At 37.3% G+C, this 18,388-nt stretch overlaps 1 protein-coding gene across 2 annotated transcripts in view; it reads right to left on the minus strand.

The window, feature by feature from the left end:
- ADAM10 (ADAM metallopeptidase domain 10) overlaps positions 1-18,388 on the minus strand; it is a 135,539-nt gene that overhangs the window by 97,739 nt on the left and 19,412 nt on the right. For both annotated transcript variants that reach the window (XM_090270668.1, XM_090270669.1), the window contains exon 2: positions 7,509-7,659. In XM_090270668.1, the coding sequence (XP_090126794.1) occupies positions 7,509-7,659 (151 nt within the window). The remainder of the gene's footprint in view (positions 1-7,508; positions 7,660-18,388) is intronic.

Consider the following 18,388-nt stretch of genomic DNA (forward strand, 5'->3'; position numbering starts at 1 on the left):
GCCCCTCACAAGGTGTACAAGCAGTGTGTCAAGAGTTTACAGATGTGGACAAAGGGAACACGTGATAAATTGCCATTTGGTATACCTATGGTTTGGCGAGAGCCCAGAGATCATTCGAGTGACTCTTACTTTTATATAGTTAAAATGTCAGGATACAACAAGAAAAATAAATGTAAAATAGTTTCCTAGTCTACTATCAGCTATATGCCCAGTGCCTCATTCAGCTGAAATCCCAGTGCCAGTTTTCATTGAACTACCCTCTTTCGAAAAACAGGAGTATGGTGAAGAACTAAGTGACCTGAATGATGAAAATTTTGAAATTGAAGATGACTTAGTGCGTAAAGGATTTGATCAGCATGAGTTGAATGATTTGGCACAAGATATGGAACTATCCAAAAAGGCTTCAGAACTCCTAGCATCAAGACTGCACAAGAAGAACTTGCTTGAAAAAGGAGTGAAGGCATCCTACTTTCGATCAAGAGAAAGTGCATTTCTGCAGTACTTTCAAAGTGAAGGTGGCTTTGTGTATTGCCATAACATACATGGTTTAATGGAGGAATTGGGAATTCCAATCTGTAACACAACTGAATGGTGACTGTTCATTGATAGCTCAAAGCGGAGCTTCAAGTGTGTCCTCCTCCACAATGGCAATTTATTTGGTGCAGTCCCAATTGGCCATTCAGTTTGTTTTCATGAAGAATATGAAGACATAAAGAGAGTCACTGATCCGTTGCAATATCACAAGCACAACTGGATCATCTGTGTTGACCTTAAAAATGGTCTGCTTCCTTCTTGGTCAGCAACGCGGATACACCAAGTATCCCTGTTTTCTGTGTATGTGGGACAGCAGAGCTCGTGAGAAGCGCTGGGTGGGGTCCAATTGGCCTCCAAGATCTGACTTCAAACCTGGTGATCCAAATATTCTACAGGAGCCACTTGTTGACAGAAAGAACATTATATTCCCACCTCTGCACATAAAACCGGGTCTCATGAAGCAATTAGTTAAAGCTTTGCCAACTGAAGGAGACTGTTTCAAGTATCTCACTTTGGCATTTCCTACCCTGTTGTCTGAAGAGATAAAATACCTTAATATGTATATTTGGTAGCAGAACTTTATTACTTGTCCACAATTTGACTTACAGAAACAATATATAGCCTTTATATGAATAAAATAACTCTAGAAAAAAAACAGTATATTCAGGTAATTTTTTCTTTATTTTCCTTTGTATGTACATTTTGTATGATTTTTTGGGACAAAGGGAGGGTATCCTGCACCTTAAAAAGTTGACGTGAAAGAGAAAAACTGGGGTCATTTTTGGACTCAAATGCCAAAAGTTAATCAAAAACAAGTGTCAGATCTAACACAATGAAAATTATGTTCCCCAGTGTAATCTAAACCTATCCATTCAACAAAGTTACATAAAGAATTTTCAGATATAATGAAATGGAATAAATATTTAAATAACCTAGTCATATAAAATCCTTGCTACACTTTTAAGAAATAGCACAACTTACATGAAGGTTAATCACTTGGAAAACTGAAAAGAACAAGACAGGCTATGAATCCTAATTAAAAAGTGCTTATCTCACAAAAGACCCAACTGCAAATGCAACATTTTAGTATGAAATAGAACATAACTTATAGTTGAGGAAAATGATAGATGGGCTTTTCTACTAGACATATACCCAATTTTTGACATTTTCTGTCTAAGTCACCAACTCTAGAAACTCTGGCATTAAATATTCTACCAGATGCAGCCTTTTTGTTATTAACTTTTAGAGAAAATGATGCACCTAAAGAATTAAATATAGTCAGAAAAACACCCTTCAATTCCCTTTTCAAAATAAGGAGAAAGCTTGGTTTAAGTTTTTCTTAAAACTTATTCAATCTCTTCCACATAAAGCCTAGTTAATGATTAAAAACATGTAAAATAAAAATGATATTTTGTGTTAAAATCGTATTTAAGAAACTAATCTCAGAGCAATCATAAGCTCTTAATTTAGCTTCTTAAATACAAAATTAACATGAGCACAATTCACCTCCAATTCAGTAAGTAATTCAAGTAGCCAGTGTCCTTCCAGATTTTTTAAAAACACACTTCTGGCCTTTTAATTTCTGTGTGAAGAGGAATCAAGCAAAAATTTAAAAAACCACATCATAGAAATATCACAGCTGAAACAAAGAGCAGTGTGAAATATACTTAAACTAATAATATATGCTAACAAGCACTGTATCAGATATAAATTACATACAAAATAAATAGTAATTTCCTTTAGGAAATTTTGCTCATATTTGGTTGGGAATAATTTAAGTACCAAGTCAATATTTTTCAAGATTTTGTTCTACATCTGTAACAATAGCATTTTTGTACAAGTCAAATTTATTCTCCTGCTCTTCTTTATGAGCTGGCATCAATCTGTGCTCCCTGGACTCACCTCTGCTTCTCAAAGTAAGCTGGTCTGTCTACAGAGTTAACAGTGTCCTATGTTTCTTCTACCCCATTCATTATATGACAATATAAAGCCCAAGAAACTTCCAACTAACCCAACTCTAGATAGGATCCATCAAAGAAATATTTATGCCTTTGACAGATTACCTGGGCCACATTCTTGATAATAAATACTAGGGAAAAACGTACCTTAACTCTTCTGAGAAACTAACAATCTGTTTTCCCAATTTCAGAAATTGCTTCATTTTGATAAATTCTGCTATGTGAGATGTCTGAGTGATATGCCCTGAGGGAACTGCTTCTTCCTCTAGGCTCACTTAGCAATAAGTTTGTCAATTACAGTATTTATCAATTTTATTATAACTTTGTTTACACGCATATGTCCATTTTTCCCAGTGAACATGAGTTGTATACTAATTGAGACTCCAAAATAAGATGCTTGAATTTGGATCTATAAAATGTAGTTTAATTAAATAAATTTCTGATCATAGTACCTAAGATGACTACCCATTATACAGCTTAAGATTTCTTGGTTTCCAGGTCCTTTGCCTCAGCCAAAAGCAAGTTTTCCTTCATCTTTGAATATCTATAGCATTTTATCTATGAAGCACCATATCACATTTTCCTCCCACACAAGGTCATACGCACTGCTTGCTATTCTGATTAGATATATGTTTGATTTGTTTTTCTATCACCAACAGCCGAAACTATGTAACTTTTAACTAGCAATCAATATTTCCGGATGACTAAATAACATCATGCACTCACTTGCTCACTCTCTCTCTCATACATACATACATACATACACACACACACACACATACACACACACACACAGAGCTAATAAAAATCTAATGATGTAATAGGAATGTGGTATCCAAGCCAAAGGCAGCTAGAATATCAACTTTTCCTTTTGGCAATCACACTGTATTTGGAATAACATATTAAATTTATTTTGAGGTGGTCACTAAAACCTTAGGGAGATTTAATAATTGTGTATTATTCCATGGTATTAATAAAGAATGGATAATTTAAAAATATCTAAAGTTGCCCTGACTGGTGTGGCTCAGTTGGTTGGAACATCATCCAGCAAAATGAAAGGTCACTGGTTCAATTCCCAGTCACGGCACATAACTGAGTTGCTGTCACTAAAATTTTTATCAAGTAAATAAGACTCTGAATTGAATCTGTTTCTCTACTTCTAATCAAAGTAGGAGATTTTACAACATTTAACTTTTTTCTACGATGATCATTACTTTGTAATATGGAAAATAAGTTAAATAAAGTAATGCCTTTATTTACATACACAGAATACTTTGTTTCATGTTACTTCTGTTTATCTGATTTTTCATCCAGTAAAATATTTCTTAAGTATCTGTACTACAGTAACTGCATATAATGGACACATTAAATAAAAGCCAGGTTCTTGGCATATGAGAGATAAAAACACAGTTATAGAAAAATAAACAAGAAATACATGCATGGAAAGGAATAAAGAATGAATATAATGCCAGTTATAAGTACTTTAAAGATGTAGGTAAAGCTTCAAAAAAGTAGAAAATGAATTGTGCATTACATGATGATGATTAATTGGCCTTGGCCATATAGCTCAGTTGGTTAGAACATCGTCCCAATACACCAAGGTTGTGGGTTCAATCTCTTGTCAGAGAACATACAAGAAGCAACCAATGAATGCATAAATCACTGGAATAACAAATTAATGTCTGCCTCCCTCTCCCTCTCCCTACCTCTTTCTCTCCCTCTCTTCCCACAAATCAATAATTATTTTTTAAATGAGGAGAATTATTAGAAACAAATGACACAGGAAAAAAACTGTATATGCTTTAATCAGCAATCAGAAGATCATTCTGAGTGAAATAGACAATGTTGGGAAGTGGAGTAATTTTAGAATAGACTAGAATTAATTTACATAGAATCTTGAAAGCCAAGTCAAGAAACCTGGAGGACTTTCGGTCAAGATGGCCACACGGGTAAACACAGCTCACCTATCCACACAACCACATCAAAATTACAACTAAAATATAGAACAACCATCACTCAGAACTGTCATAAATCAAGTTGAATGGAAGTCAGACAACTACAGATTAAAGAAACTACATCCACCCAGACTGGACCCTCCCCCCAGAGCTGGTGGACTGGTGCCACATCTGAGACTCCATCAACCAGACTAACACAGTTTGACCTCCCTTGGAGGTCCCCAGAGATTCTGACCTATCCAACTTATAGGACCACCCAAGCTGATTTTCCGTGTGAATGGTTGGCCTGGTCTCATGCTTCACCACTTCCTAAATGCTCTCAAACAAGCAATAGCTAGCCTCAGTGAGCACCAGGCACTAACAGCCGCCAGCCTAGATTCATAGCTTGGCTTCACCTAGGAAATCTCTTAAAAGTAGCAGCCATTTATTGCTCAAGCAGGGTGGCTCCAGGAAAACACAGGTGGGGGCTGACCATGGCCAGCACCACCCAGGAAACCTCAGGGCCAGAATAACCAGTAGACAGCTACAGACCACATCGGAACACCACCACCCTGTCCCTGCACAACTGATCTTCCATGAAGGGCTCAGATTGGTGGTAAGTGGTCAAGCCAATCCTTGCAGCTGACTGGCCTGGGTAAATCCCTCCCATTGACCTGCCAGTAGCAACCAAGGCTCAACCAGAAGAGGAGGATGTACTCCGCCCACATGAAGGGCACACCTTGAGTACCCAGCTTGGGTGATACAGGAGGCTGTGCCACTGTAGCCTACAGGACACTTACTACATTAGGCCACACTACCTAGACACGGAGTCAAAGTAGCTCAACCTAAAACATAATAACAAACATAGGGAGGCTGCCAAAACAAGGACACAAAGAAACATGGCCCAAATGAAAGAACAGATCGAAACTCCAGAAAAAGAGCTAAATGATATGGAGAAAAGCAACCTATCAGATGTAGAGTTCAAAATACTGATTATAACGATGCTCAAGGAACTTAGTGAGGACCTTAGCAGCAAAAAAATGATCCAGTCAGAAATGAAGGACACACAAACTGAAAAAATTTAAGAACAATTCACAGGGAGACAACAGTAGAGTGGAGGAAGCCAAGAATCAAATCAATGATCGGGAACATAAGAAAACAGAAAACAATCAGAACAACAACAAGAAAAAAGAATCCAAAAAAATGAGGGTAGTATAAGCAGCCTCTGAGATAACTTCAGGTGTTCCAACATTCACATTATAGGGGTGCCTGAAGGAGAAGTGAAAGTGCAAGAAATGGGAAATCTATCTGAAAAAATGAAAGAAAACTTCCCTAATTTGGTGAAGGAAATAGATGTGCAAGTCCCTGAAACACAGACAGTTCCAAACAAGATGAATGCAAAGAGGCCCACTCCAAGACACATCATAATTAAAATGCCAAAGGTGAAAGATAAAGAGGGGATCTTAAAAGCAAAAAGAGGAAAGGAGTTAGTTCTCATGAGACTGTCAGCTGATTCCTCAAAAGAAACTTTGCAGGCTAGAAGGGATTGGTAAGAAATAATCAAAGTCATGAAAAGAAGGCACCTATAGCCAACATTGCTCTATTCAGCAGAGCTTCATTTAGAATCTAAGAGCAGAAAAAGAGCTTTCAGGACAAGAAAAAACTAAAGGAACTCACCAAACTATTATATGAAATGTTAAAGGGACCTATCTAAGAAAAAGATCAAAGCTATGAACAATAAAATGGCAATAAATACAAATCTACCAACAATTGAATCTAAAAAACAAACTATACAAACAAGAATAGGGACAGAATTCTGGATATGGAGAGTGTTTTGATGGTTGTCAGATGGCAGGTGTGTGGGGGAGAATGTGAAGAGGTGAGGGGCTTAAGAAGTACAAATAGGTAGGTACAGGATAGCCATACGGATGTAATGTACAGTATAGGAAATGGAGTAGCCAAAGAACTTATAAACATGACCCATGGACATGAACAATGGTGTGGGGAATTTCCTGAGGGAGTGGAGGGTGCTGGGTGGAAGGGGGCAATGGGGGAAAAATCAGGACAACTGTAATAACATAATTAATAAAATATAATTTAAAAAAGAAATCTGGCTAACCACTGAAGACTAGAGAAATAAGCTGGCATGAAAAAGGAAGCATTTAAGGAAGTTATCTCATAGCAGTACATAGGATAGCTTTAATGATAAACGAGTGAAAGCTGGGAAAACTATTAGGAGGTTAATAATAAATTAATTTACACCAGTAAAAAATGTACAAAATAAACATATTTACTAATTATAGCAGGCAAAGTAAGAGACTCTGACAAAGAATACTCAAAGATCTTGAATCTAAGTACTCCTAACAGACAGAAAGAAAAAAATATGGATCTTTCAGTCAGCTAGGTCTGGGCCAATTCTGTGCTGTGTAATTTTAAAGACATTAACTTATTTGAGCCTTAGTTTCCTTAGCTATAAAGCTATTTACTTTGTTTGGGTGTTGAGAGGATTAAATGAGAAATTGCATATAAAGAATCTATGCATCTGGAACACAACAAGCACTAAATAACTGTGACTTTTCCTCTCCCTGCTGGCTCCCTGTTCTTTATCCCATAACAATTCTGTCTTGAGAACTGAGCAGTACAGTAGGCAATCTATCTACAGGTTGTCATTTTAGAGCTGATAAAACTGAGTTCATGAGATATTAAATGACTTATTCAAGAGCATACAACCAGCTATTTTCACTACTGGTACCAGATGACAGATATATTGACCATAAAACACATAAAAAGTAGTGAAAAACTATAAACATAAAGTCTTCTTTAAAGACATATCCTCTAATAACACAATGTTTTTCAAAAACACAACAGAAGATCTAATTCATAAGCTTAAAAATATTTAAGTGACTGTTTCCTTAACAACATGAAAAGGGCAATCCATTTTAAAAGAAAACATTTTTTTCAAACATATACCAATGGCTGAATTTCCAACCTTCCGATTAGAGAAGGTAAATTAAGATTTCTTCTCTTAAATTAGATTGAATACAGGGGAACTTCAAACACAGTTGGCAATAAATTTACTCACCTTCCATGGGCATGGAAATTTAGACGTAAAAACTGCTCCTCATGTGAAACTGCTCTTTTGGCACGCTGGTGTTTTTGGTGTAATGAATCCACATCATAAGATAATCCTTCATAATGTCTAATGTATTTAGTTAAAGGATTTCCATACTGACCTATGAAAAATAAACACTCTGAATTAGTATCATCTTGAAGTTTCATTCTAGTTCTAATATGATTCCTTGATCACTCAAATATCTACAGGTGTGTATGAAATGACTGTCACTATTCCTATTATTTTACTTACACATACGTTTTTTTTTTAAACTTGTTGTAATGGGAATTTCAATCATACACAAAAGTCTGGATGTTAGCCATAGGTTTGTCTTAGATGTATACACATTTCTAAAAAATTTATTGTCAAGAAAATTTCAACCATAGTCAATTTTGGACGTTCAGCACAAGTTTGTTTGCCTTATGTCTTTTACCAACTTTGCTGATAAAAAAAACTGATAAAAACTATCAGGAACAAATGTTAACTTTTGTCACCCATTTCAGCATCAATTAAGATGATTATATTGGTTTTTCTTTTTAGTTTATTAGTATGGCAAATTGACTGATTTTCTAATGTTAAACCAATCCTGCATTACTGCAACAAGCCCCACTTGGTCTTGGTGTATTACCTTTTACAAGATTATTGAATTCTATTCCCTATAATTTTGTTTAGAATTTTTATCTATACTCAGGAGACATTGGTCTGTAGTTTTCTTGTGCTTACTGTCTTTGTCAGGTTTTAATATCAGTCAAAAATGAGTTGGGAAATATTACCTCTTCTTCAATTTTCTAGACAGATTTATGAAGAATTGGTATTATTTCCTTCTTAAATGTTTTGTAGAATTCACCAAGGAAGCCATCTTGGCCTGCAGTTTTCTTGGCCTGAAAAGGCTTTACCTACAATTTCTATTTTAATATAGATATGCTACATATGTGTAATGTGTAATATTAATAATTTCAATTTCAATATACATAGTTACTCAGGTTATCTACTTCCTGAGTGAGCTTTTGTAAGAATCTGTCCATTGCATCCAAGCTGTGGAGAGGATATGGCGGTTTATAACTTCCCTTACAATTTTTTTTTTATCTTCTGAACCTCTCGTTCCTGATATTGGTAATCTATATCTTCTCTTTCGTTCCTAATTAGGATAGTAGATATTTATGGATTTTATTGATCTTCCAAAAGGATCAACTTCCTTTTCCTTTGATTTTCCTTAAATATTTGTTTTCTATTTTGTTGATTTTTACTTTGATCTTTATTATTTCTTCTCTTCTGCCTACTTTGAATTTAGTTGCTCTTCTGTTTTTTTTTTTTTTTAAGTTTCATAAGGTGAGGCCACTGATTTAAGACCTTTCTTTGTTTCTAAGCCAGGATTTTGGTGCTGTAATTGTCCCCTTAATACTGCTTTAGCAGTATCCCACAGACTCTGTTGTGTTGCCACTTCACTCTGTTCAACATACTTTTTTTTTTTCTTTTTCAACACACTTTCTAATTTTCCTTTGATTTATTCTATGGTCCATGTGCTATTTAGAAGTTTGTTATTTAGTTTCCAAATATTGACAATTTTTTTGTTATCTTTGTTAATGACTTCCAATTTAATTCCACTACAGAGAACATACTTCTATGACATCAATTCTTTTAAATACATTGAGACTTATTTTATGACACAGAATACAATTTATCCTTACAAATGTTTCATATGCATCTGAAATTAATGTATTCCACTGTTAATGAATGAGTGTTCTAAAAATGTCAATCTGTTTACTTAGTAGAGAGTTCTAGAAATGTCAACCAGATTAAGCTAGTTGACAGTGTTGTTCAAGTCTTCTTTACCCTTACTGATTTTCTAACTACCTATTCTATTATTGAGAGAGAGGTACTGAAATCTTTGCCTATGATTATGACTCTATTTCTCCTTGCAGTTCTTTGCTTCACTGATTTTCATAGCTCTGTTATTACATGCATGAATGTTCATAATTACTAACTATGCCTCTTGGATTACTTTATTCTCTGTGATAGTCTATATTCTAAAATCCACTGTTATTAACATAGTAATTCCTCCTTTTTTTGTTTCTTTACTAACATGGTATATATGGCATATATCTTTTTCCATCCTTTTAACCTAATTGTGTCTTTATATTTAAAGTGAATTTGTTGTAGACAGCAAATAGCTGGAAATTTATTTTTTATCCAATCCAATAACCTCTGCCTTTTAATTGGGGTGCTTACATCATTTACATTTAAAAATATTTTATTTTTATTTATTCTTAGAGAGAGAGGAAGGGAGGGAGAAAGAGAGGAAGAGAAACATCAATGTGCAATTGATTGGTTGCCTCTCGCAGGTCCCCAACTGGGGGCCTGGCCTGCTTCCCAGGCATGTGCCCTGACTGGGAATTGAACTGGCGACCCTTTGGTTTGCAGGCCAGCGCTCAATCCACTGAGCCACACCAGTCAGGGCTTACATCATTTACATTTAAAGTGATTACAAATGTGGTTAGGTTTAAGTCTATCATCTTGCTATATATTTCTATTTGCCTCATCTGTTCTTTGTTTCCTTTCCTTCCTTTACACTATTTGTTGTAGTTGTTTTATGATTACACTTTATCTCTTCATTGGCTTATTTGCAAAACTTTGATTATTTTACTGGCTGCTTTAAGGCTTAGAGTATATACCTTTAACTTATCCCAGCCTACCTTCAAGTGATATTACAACACTTCAGGTAAAATATTAACAACTTAACATTAGTATATTTCAATATCTCTCCACCTGGCATTTAGGCTATTGGCATCATATGTTTTGTTTATATATATCTTATAAACCATATATTACATTGTTCTTGTTTGTTTAAACTGAGAATTATGTTCAGTTTAAAAAGAAAAAAAATCTTCTCTATCATTTCCACATCTCTTCATTCCTTTGTGTAGATCCTTATTTCCATCAGGTATGATAATCCTTGTACCTGGATGACTTCCTCTATATTTCTTCTGCTGGTGAAAAACTCTTCCAGCTTTCGTATGTCTGAAGATATTTTGTCTTCATTTTTGAAAGGTAGTTTCATTGGGCATAGAATTTCAAGTCGTTAAATCTGTATTTTTTTCCTTTGAATACTTTTAAAATGTTGATCAAATTTATATTTCTATTCCTTCTGAAAAGAAGTTTATCATCCTTATTTAAATCAGTGAACCTTTCATTTTTGACTGGGTCTGTTTTATGCTGTTGAGGTCCTCACTAAGTTCCTTGGGCATCCTTATAACCAGTGTTTTGAACTCTACACCTGATAGATTGCTTATCTCAATTTCATTTAGCTCTTTCTCTGGAGTTTTGATCTGTTCTTTCCACTGGACCATGTTGCTTTATCTCCTTGTTTTGGCAGCCTCCCTGTGCTTGTTTCTATTATTAAGTAGAGCTGCTATGGCTCCCTGTCTTGTAGCATGGCCTAATGTAGCAGGTGTCCTGTAAGGTCCTGCGGCACATCCTCCCCTCCACCCAAGCTGGATGCTTGAGGTGCACCCTTCATGGGAGCTGAGTACACCCTCATCTTGTATTTGGGTCTTGACTGCTGTTGGCTGGTCAATGGGAGGTATTTACCCAGGCCCGTCAGCTGCAAGGACTGGTTATGACCATTGACCAGCAACCTCCGCACTCTGTGGAGGAACAGCCCTGCAGGGGGAGGGTGATAGTGCTCAGACGTGGTCCGTAGCTGTCCACTAGGTGCGCAGGCTCTGAGGTTTCCTGGGTGGTGAAGGCCAGAGTCAGCCACCACCTGTTTTGCCCAGGGACACCCTGTCTGAGCTATAAAGCAATCTGAGATGGCTGCTATTTATGCTGGGCTTAGAGATTCCCTGAAGCCAAGCTGTCAATCTGGCTGGTTGCTGCTAGTGCTAGGTCTGGGGCCACTTAGCAAGAGGTACTAGTGGTGGGAGGCGGAAGGTGGGGGGGCTGGGGGCTCACTGAGATTAGCTGTTGCTTGTTTAGGAAGTTGTGAAGCATGAGCCAAGACCAGTCATTCACATGGAAAATCAGCTTAGGTGGCCCCTAAGTTGGGTGGGACCAAGTCCCTGGCAAATTCCAGGGCAGGGCAAACAATACTAGCCAGGTTGATGGAGTCTCCGACATGGCACCAGCCTTCCAGCTCTGTGACTCAAGGTGGGGGGGAGTTTCCGAAAAGGGACACTGGCCTCTGTCCACCTTTCTGTATGACTGTCTGAGAGAAAGTTGTCCCCCAGCTCTTGCCTTGATGCCAGACACTTCTGTTTCTCCCTGTATACCGCTGATGCTTTTCAAGCTGCTACTGGGTGCTGGAGCTCAGGGGGAGTGAGTTTGATTAAGTCTGTTTGTGGATTCTTTATGTGGAAGTGCTTGGGATTCCAGAAGTTTCTACCACCAACTCAGTCCCCACTGGTTTTTGCAGCCACAAGTTATAGGGACTTCTCTTCCTGGCACTGGAACCCTGGGCTGTGGGGCCAGCTGGGGCTGGGACTCTTCACTCCAGAGATATCCCTCCTGAATTTGTATCCAACACATGTGGATGTGGGATCAGCCAGTTCCGCATCTCTGCCACTCCTACCATTATGGATGGATGTAGTTTCTTCAATTCCATAGTTGTTGGACTTTCATTCATCTCGACTTCTGACTATAAGTGATTGGCAAGAAATATTCAAAGTCATGAAAAGCAAGGACCTATAGCCAAGATTGCTCTCTATCCAGCAAAGCAATCATTTAGAATCAAAGGGCAGATAAAGAGCTTCCCAGACAAGAAAAACTAAAGGAGTTCATCATCACTAAACCATTATTATATGAAATGTTAAAGGGACTTATCTAAGAAAAAAAAATCAAAACTATGAACAATAAAATGGCAATAAATATCTATCAACCATTGAATCTAAAAAACTAAGCAAACAAGAACAGAGACAGAATGATGGATACAGAGAGTGTTTTGATGGTTGCCAGATGGGAGAGAGGTGTGGGAGAATGGGTGAAGAGGTGCGGGGGGGATTGAGAAGTACAAGTAGGTAATTACAGAACAGTCATGGGGATATAACATACAGTATAGGAAATGGAGTAGCCAAAAAACCTATACAAATGACCCATGGACATAAACAATGATATGGGGGTTGCCTGAGGGTGTAGGGGGTGCTAGGTGGAAAGGGGCAAAGGGGGGAAAATTGCGACTACTAGCATAATCAATAAAATATAATTTTTTTTTTAAAAGATGCCTCACCACTTCCATAGGTTGACGGATAAAGTTTTCCTAGCTTCCTTTCCTTGGACTGGAAAACCTTTCAAGTCATTGAGCTGTCATGGGGATTCAATCACAGTTCCATATTGATATATGTTTAAGACCATGCCACATGCCAATACAACCATGAACATACTAATCTCCCCAGGGACCCACAAGCAGGCCTAAAAAAAACTCATAGGCCAATATGATTTTAGCTCCCACTATCCACTCTCTCTGGATTTGAATTTTTTCTTCTCTTCTTTTGTCTAGCTACTGTTTCCATATATGTACAGTAGTCCCTCACTGTATCACAGAATTTTTTAAAATATATTTAATTATTTATCGCGGATTTTTCGCTATATCGCAGGATATTGAGGTACTGTATACACACGTTGTTAAAGTTACATAGGTTTAAGAGTGTAGAATATGTTTAAGAACATAAGTAGTGTTTATAAACATGTGGAAAAGGTTAATAAGGGAGTGGGAAAGGTTAATAAGGGACTGGGGATGGTTTATAAGTGTGTGGGAAGGGTTTATAAAGCCTTAAAACATATATAAATACTAAAATAAATGTAAGGTTCCTACTTCGCAGATTTTCACCTATCGCAAGGAGGTCTAGAACGTAATACCCGCAATAAGTGAGGGATCACTGTATAGATAAAATAAGGGGGGAAGTCTGAGTAAGTGTAAACAGGCTTATTGCTAGAAATTCCAATATATTTTTAAAACATTTTGTTTATTTTTAGAGAGAAGAGAAGAGAGGGAGAGAGGGTGGGAAACACTGATGTGAGAAAGAAACATCAATCGGTTGCCTCTCGCTGCATCCTGACCAGGGACCAAAACCTCAACTCAGGCAAGTGCCCTGAGTGGGAATCAAACTGGTGACCCTTCGCATTGAGGGACGATGCCCAACCGAGTCACACCGGTCAGGGCTTCATTTTTTTTTCCTTAATCATAAAAGAGAGTAGAGTTTTGGAATTCTCAAAAAGGCTGTATGTGATCATGGCCCCATGACTGCAGAAAAGCGGATAAAACACAAAATAGTCCCTCAAACTATGACTAGAAGGGAAAAACATATACTGATCTTGAAGACAAGGAAAAAATCAGTTACCCACATTATACCCCAACAAAAACAACAGGACAGAGAAGAGCCACACAACCATAAGCATAACATTGTCCAAACATACTAGAACAAAAACTATGAAAGAAACAAAATAAGCAAAACATAAAACAAATCCAATTGAGAAGGAAACAGAAAGCATCTGGAAACAATCCTGAACAAACTGGAATCAGTCTTAGATGATATTAAGGAATTCCTACCATCAAGGGAAGAAAGACCTGTAGTATGGAAAATTAGCCACAGAATAAACAAAGGGTGTTCTGGAGCTAACCTAACCAAGCTTAAAGGAAATCTTCCAAAGAACTGAATTGATTCCAAGTAGCTTGTAAACCAAGAGAATTCGACAGTATTTAAAGGAGACAAAAAAATCCAACACACACAAAAAGTAAAAATCAGAATGATCTGCATCCAATTAAAAATTACCATGCAACCCTGACTGGTGTGGCTCAGTTAGTTCAATAATGTCCCACAAAGCGAAAGGACACTGGTTCAAGTCCCAGTCAGGGTACATGTCTGGGCTTCGGGTTGAGTCCCTAGTTTAGGCACACGTCAGAGGCAACTGTTCGATGTTTCTCTCTCACATCAACGTTTCCTTCCCTTTCTTTCTCCCTCCCTTTCCCTCCTTCTAAAAATAAATAAATAAAATCATTTAAAAAAATTACCATGCATATAAAAAAATCAGGAAAATATAAATATATTTTTCAACCGTAACTGAGGAAAAAAATCAGACATTAGAAACAGAAATTATAGAGATAATGAAATTAGCAAAAAAAGAGGTTAAAACAGCTATTATAAATATGTTCCATGTGCTGAGCATACATGAAAAAAAAACATGATGGAGGGGGGATGAAAGATATGACTATAAATCTACAGACTCAAGAACTCAAATCCTAAGCAGAATAAATATTAAAGAAAACCACACAGAGGCAAACCATAAACTAATAGCTGAAACCAACGGACAAAAAAACCTGATTATCAGTTGTGGACACGTTAGGATCAAAGGAGCTAAAGAAAAAGACACATTACAAACAGAGGGACAAAAGTATAAGTGGCAAAATAACTATTATAAAGTCAGAAGATAAAGACAGAAACATGTTTAAAGTACAAGAAAAAAATTCTCAACCCAAGATTCTATACCCAGTAAAAATACATTTCACAAATAAAGGGGGGAAAGGGTGAAATGAGCCATTTTTCAAACATCAAAGCTAACAATTCATTGCTAGATCTGCATTACAAGAAATGTTAAAGGAAGCTTTTTACATAGGATCGATGAAACCAGATGAAAAGAGGGCCAGAAATGATGAATATACAAGAAAAATAAGATGTCTTCTCTCACTTTTCAATCTCTTTAAAAGTTAAGTGACAAGGCCCTGACCAGTGTGTCTCAGTTGGCTGGGTGTCATCTCACAAAGCAAAAGGTCATCAGTTCAAGTCCCAGTCAGAGTACAACCCTGGGTTGCAGGTTCAGTCCCCAAATGAGGCACATATGAGAGGAAACCAATTGATGTTTCTCTCTCACATCGATGTTTTTCTCTTTCTCCCTCCCTTTCCCTCTCTAAAAACAAATAACAAATTTTAAAAAGTAAATAATCTAAAAGCAAGTCAGAAAGCCATTTCATTTTTTTTATAGAAAAATGAAAATATCTGCTGTCTAAAAGTCACTTTAAAAACAAAAATAAAGATGAGTTGAAGTAAAAGTGATGGGAAGTTATACTATCCAAAAACTAATTCAAAGAATGCTGGAGTAGGCTATAATATATTCAAAGTAAACTTCAAACCAAACCAAAAAAATTATGAGGGATAGGAGGAAAGAAGATGACATCCAAGTAGGTGGAAGTTGAGCCCACCTGCTCATGCCCCCAGCACAGATTTTCAGACAAGTGACCTGAAAAACCAACGGAATCTTAACTGATATGAATTTTTGAGGCTGAGGAGTACAGAGGAGGCCTTGCATCATCCAGTAAGAGATTTTATAAGCTGAAGGAGAGGTTACCCTGGGCAAGGTACCTACAGCAGAGGAGAGAGCAGAGAAGACGTAGCTTAGTAGCTCCCACTCCTCCTGGAGTGGGGACCCAGTCCTGCACAGGGAACCCCCAACCCTAACTGAAAGAGACTTGGTAGGATATACGGAGTCTGGGACACTCAGGTGGCACACACAGCAAGCAGCAGGTCCATAGCTGCAACACCAACTGGAAGAGTCCAAGAGAAAATTTCTAGCTCCTAAGACTGTCAGAAGAACTGGCAGGGTCCAGCCAGACGTGACCAAGACAGACGTTTTGCCTCTTGGGGAAATGGAGTGCGCGGAAAGTCAGGCAGTTGCTTGGAGCTGCAGTGTGAGTGCCACATAGGGACTTTTTTTAAAAGAGGTGAGCAGGGGCATGGCTGAGCAGGGAACCGAGATGCACGTGCAGCTGCCCTGCTAGCAAAAAGGCCAGATTCAAACCGTGGTTTGCACCCACTGAACCCAGAAAAGAAAAAGAAATAAAAGGCATCCAAGTTGGGAAGGAGGAAGTAAAACTATAATTATTTGCAGATGACATGATAGTGTACATAGAAAACCCTACAGACTCCACCAAAAAACTATTCGACCTAGTAAGTGAATTTGATGAAGCAGCAGGATACTAAGTCAATATTCAGAAACTGATGGCATTTTTGTGCACCAACAATGAACTACCAAAAAGAGAAACTAGGGAAAAAATCCCATTTACTATAGCAACAAGAAAAATAAAGTACCTAGGAATAAATTTATCCAAGGAAGTAAAAGACCTGTACTCAGAAAACTACAGAACACTGAAGAAAGAAATCGAGGAAGATACAAATAAATGGAAGCATATACTGTGTTCATGGATTGGAAGAATTAACATCATTAAAATGTCCATACTATCCAAAGCAATCAACAGATTCAACACAATCCCTACTAAAATACCAAGAGCATATTTCATTGATCTAGAACAAATACTCCAAAAATTTATATGAAACCAAAAAGACCCCGAACAGCCTCAGCCATCTTGAGAAGGAAGAATAAAGTTGGAGGGATCACAATACCCAATGTCAAACTATACAAGGACACTGTAATCAAAACAGTCTGGTACTGGCATAAGAACAGACATATATAGATCAATGGAACAGAACTGAGAGAGCCCAGAAATAAACCCATGTCTCTATGGTCAATTAATATTTGACAAAGGGGGCATGAGCATACAATGGAGTAAAAATCGTCTCTTCAATAAATGGCGCTGGAAGAACTGTACTGGTACATGCAAAAAAATGAAACTAGACCACCAACCTACACCATACACCAGAATAAACTCAAAATGAATAAAAGACTTAAATATAAGTCGTGACACCACAAAAGACCTAGCAGAAAACATAGGCAGTAAAATTTGAGATATCTCTCGTAGAAGTATTTTTGCCAATATATCTCCTAGGACAAGGAAAATAGGGGAAAAAATTAACAAATGGGACTACATCAAACTAAAAAGCTTCTGCACAGCTAAAGAAACCATCATCAAAATGAAAAGGGAACCAACTGTATAGGAGAACATACTTGTCAATGAAACCTCGGACAAGGGTCTGATCTCTAAAATATATAAGAACTCATATGACTCAACACAGAGAAGACAAAAAATCCAGTTTAAAAATGGGCAAAGGACCTGAACAGTCATTTCTTCAAGGAGGACACACAGATGGCCCATAGACATATGAAAAGATGCTCAACATCACTAGCCATCAGAGAGATGCAAATTAGAACCACAATGAGATATCTCCTCAGACATGCCGAAATGGCTATCTTTAATAAATCAACAAACTACAAGTGCTGACAAGGATGAGGAAAAAAGGGAACCCTAGTACACTGTTGGTGGGAATGCAGACTACTGCAGCCACTATGGAAAACACAAATTCAAAAGAATTCACACACCCTATGTTCATAGCAGCACTATTTATAATAGCCAAGTGCTGGAAACAGCCTAAGTGCCCATCAGTGGATGAGTGGATCAAAAAGCTGTGGTACATTTGCACAATAGAACAGTATGCAGCAGAAAGAAAGAAGGAACTCCTACCTTTTGCAACAGCACGGATGGAACTGGAGAATATTATGCTAAGAGAAATAAGCCAGTCAGTGAAAGACAAATACCATATGATCTCACTTATAAGAGGAATCTAATGAACAAAATAAGCTAATAGCAAAATAGAACCAGAGACATGGAAACATGGAACAGACTGACAGCAGCCAGAGGGGAAGTAAGAGGGTGACAAAGGTGGAAAGAAGGGGAAGGAACTAGGAACATGTATGAATGACTGTGGGAGTGGGGGTTGAGCTTGGTGGAAGAGGGCAAAGGGGGAAAAACTGAGACAACTGTAATAGAATTAACAATAAAAAATTATGAGGAGTAAAGACATTTCATAATTCATCAAAAGGACAATAATCCTAAATGTGTATCACATAAGAGAGTTCTGAAGTTTATGAAGATAAAGTTGACAAACGTAAGAGGCAAATCCATAATTATA

This window comes from Furipterus horrens, unplaced genomic scaffold (assembly GCF_987537825.1).
Source record: "Furipterus horrens unplaced genomic scaffold, mFurHor1.1.pri manual_scaffold_3, whole genome shotgun sequence".
Lineage (NCBI taxonomy): Eukaryota > Metazoa > Chordata > Mammalia > Chiroptera > Furipteridae > Furipterus > Furipterus horrens.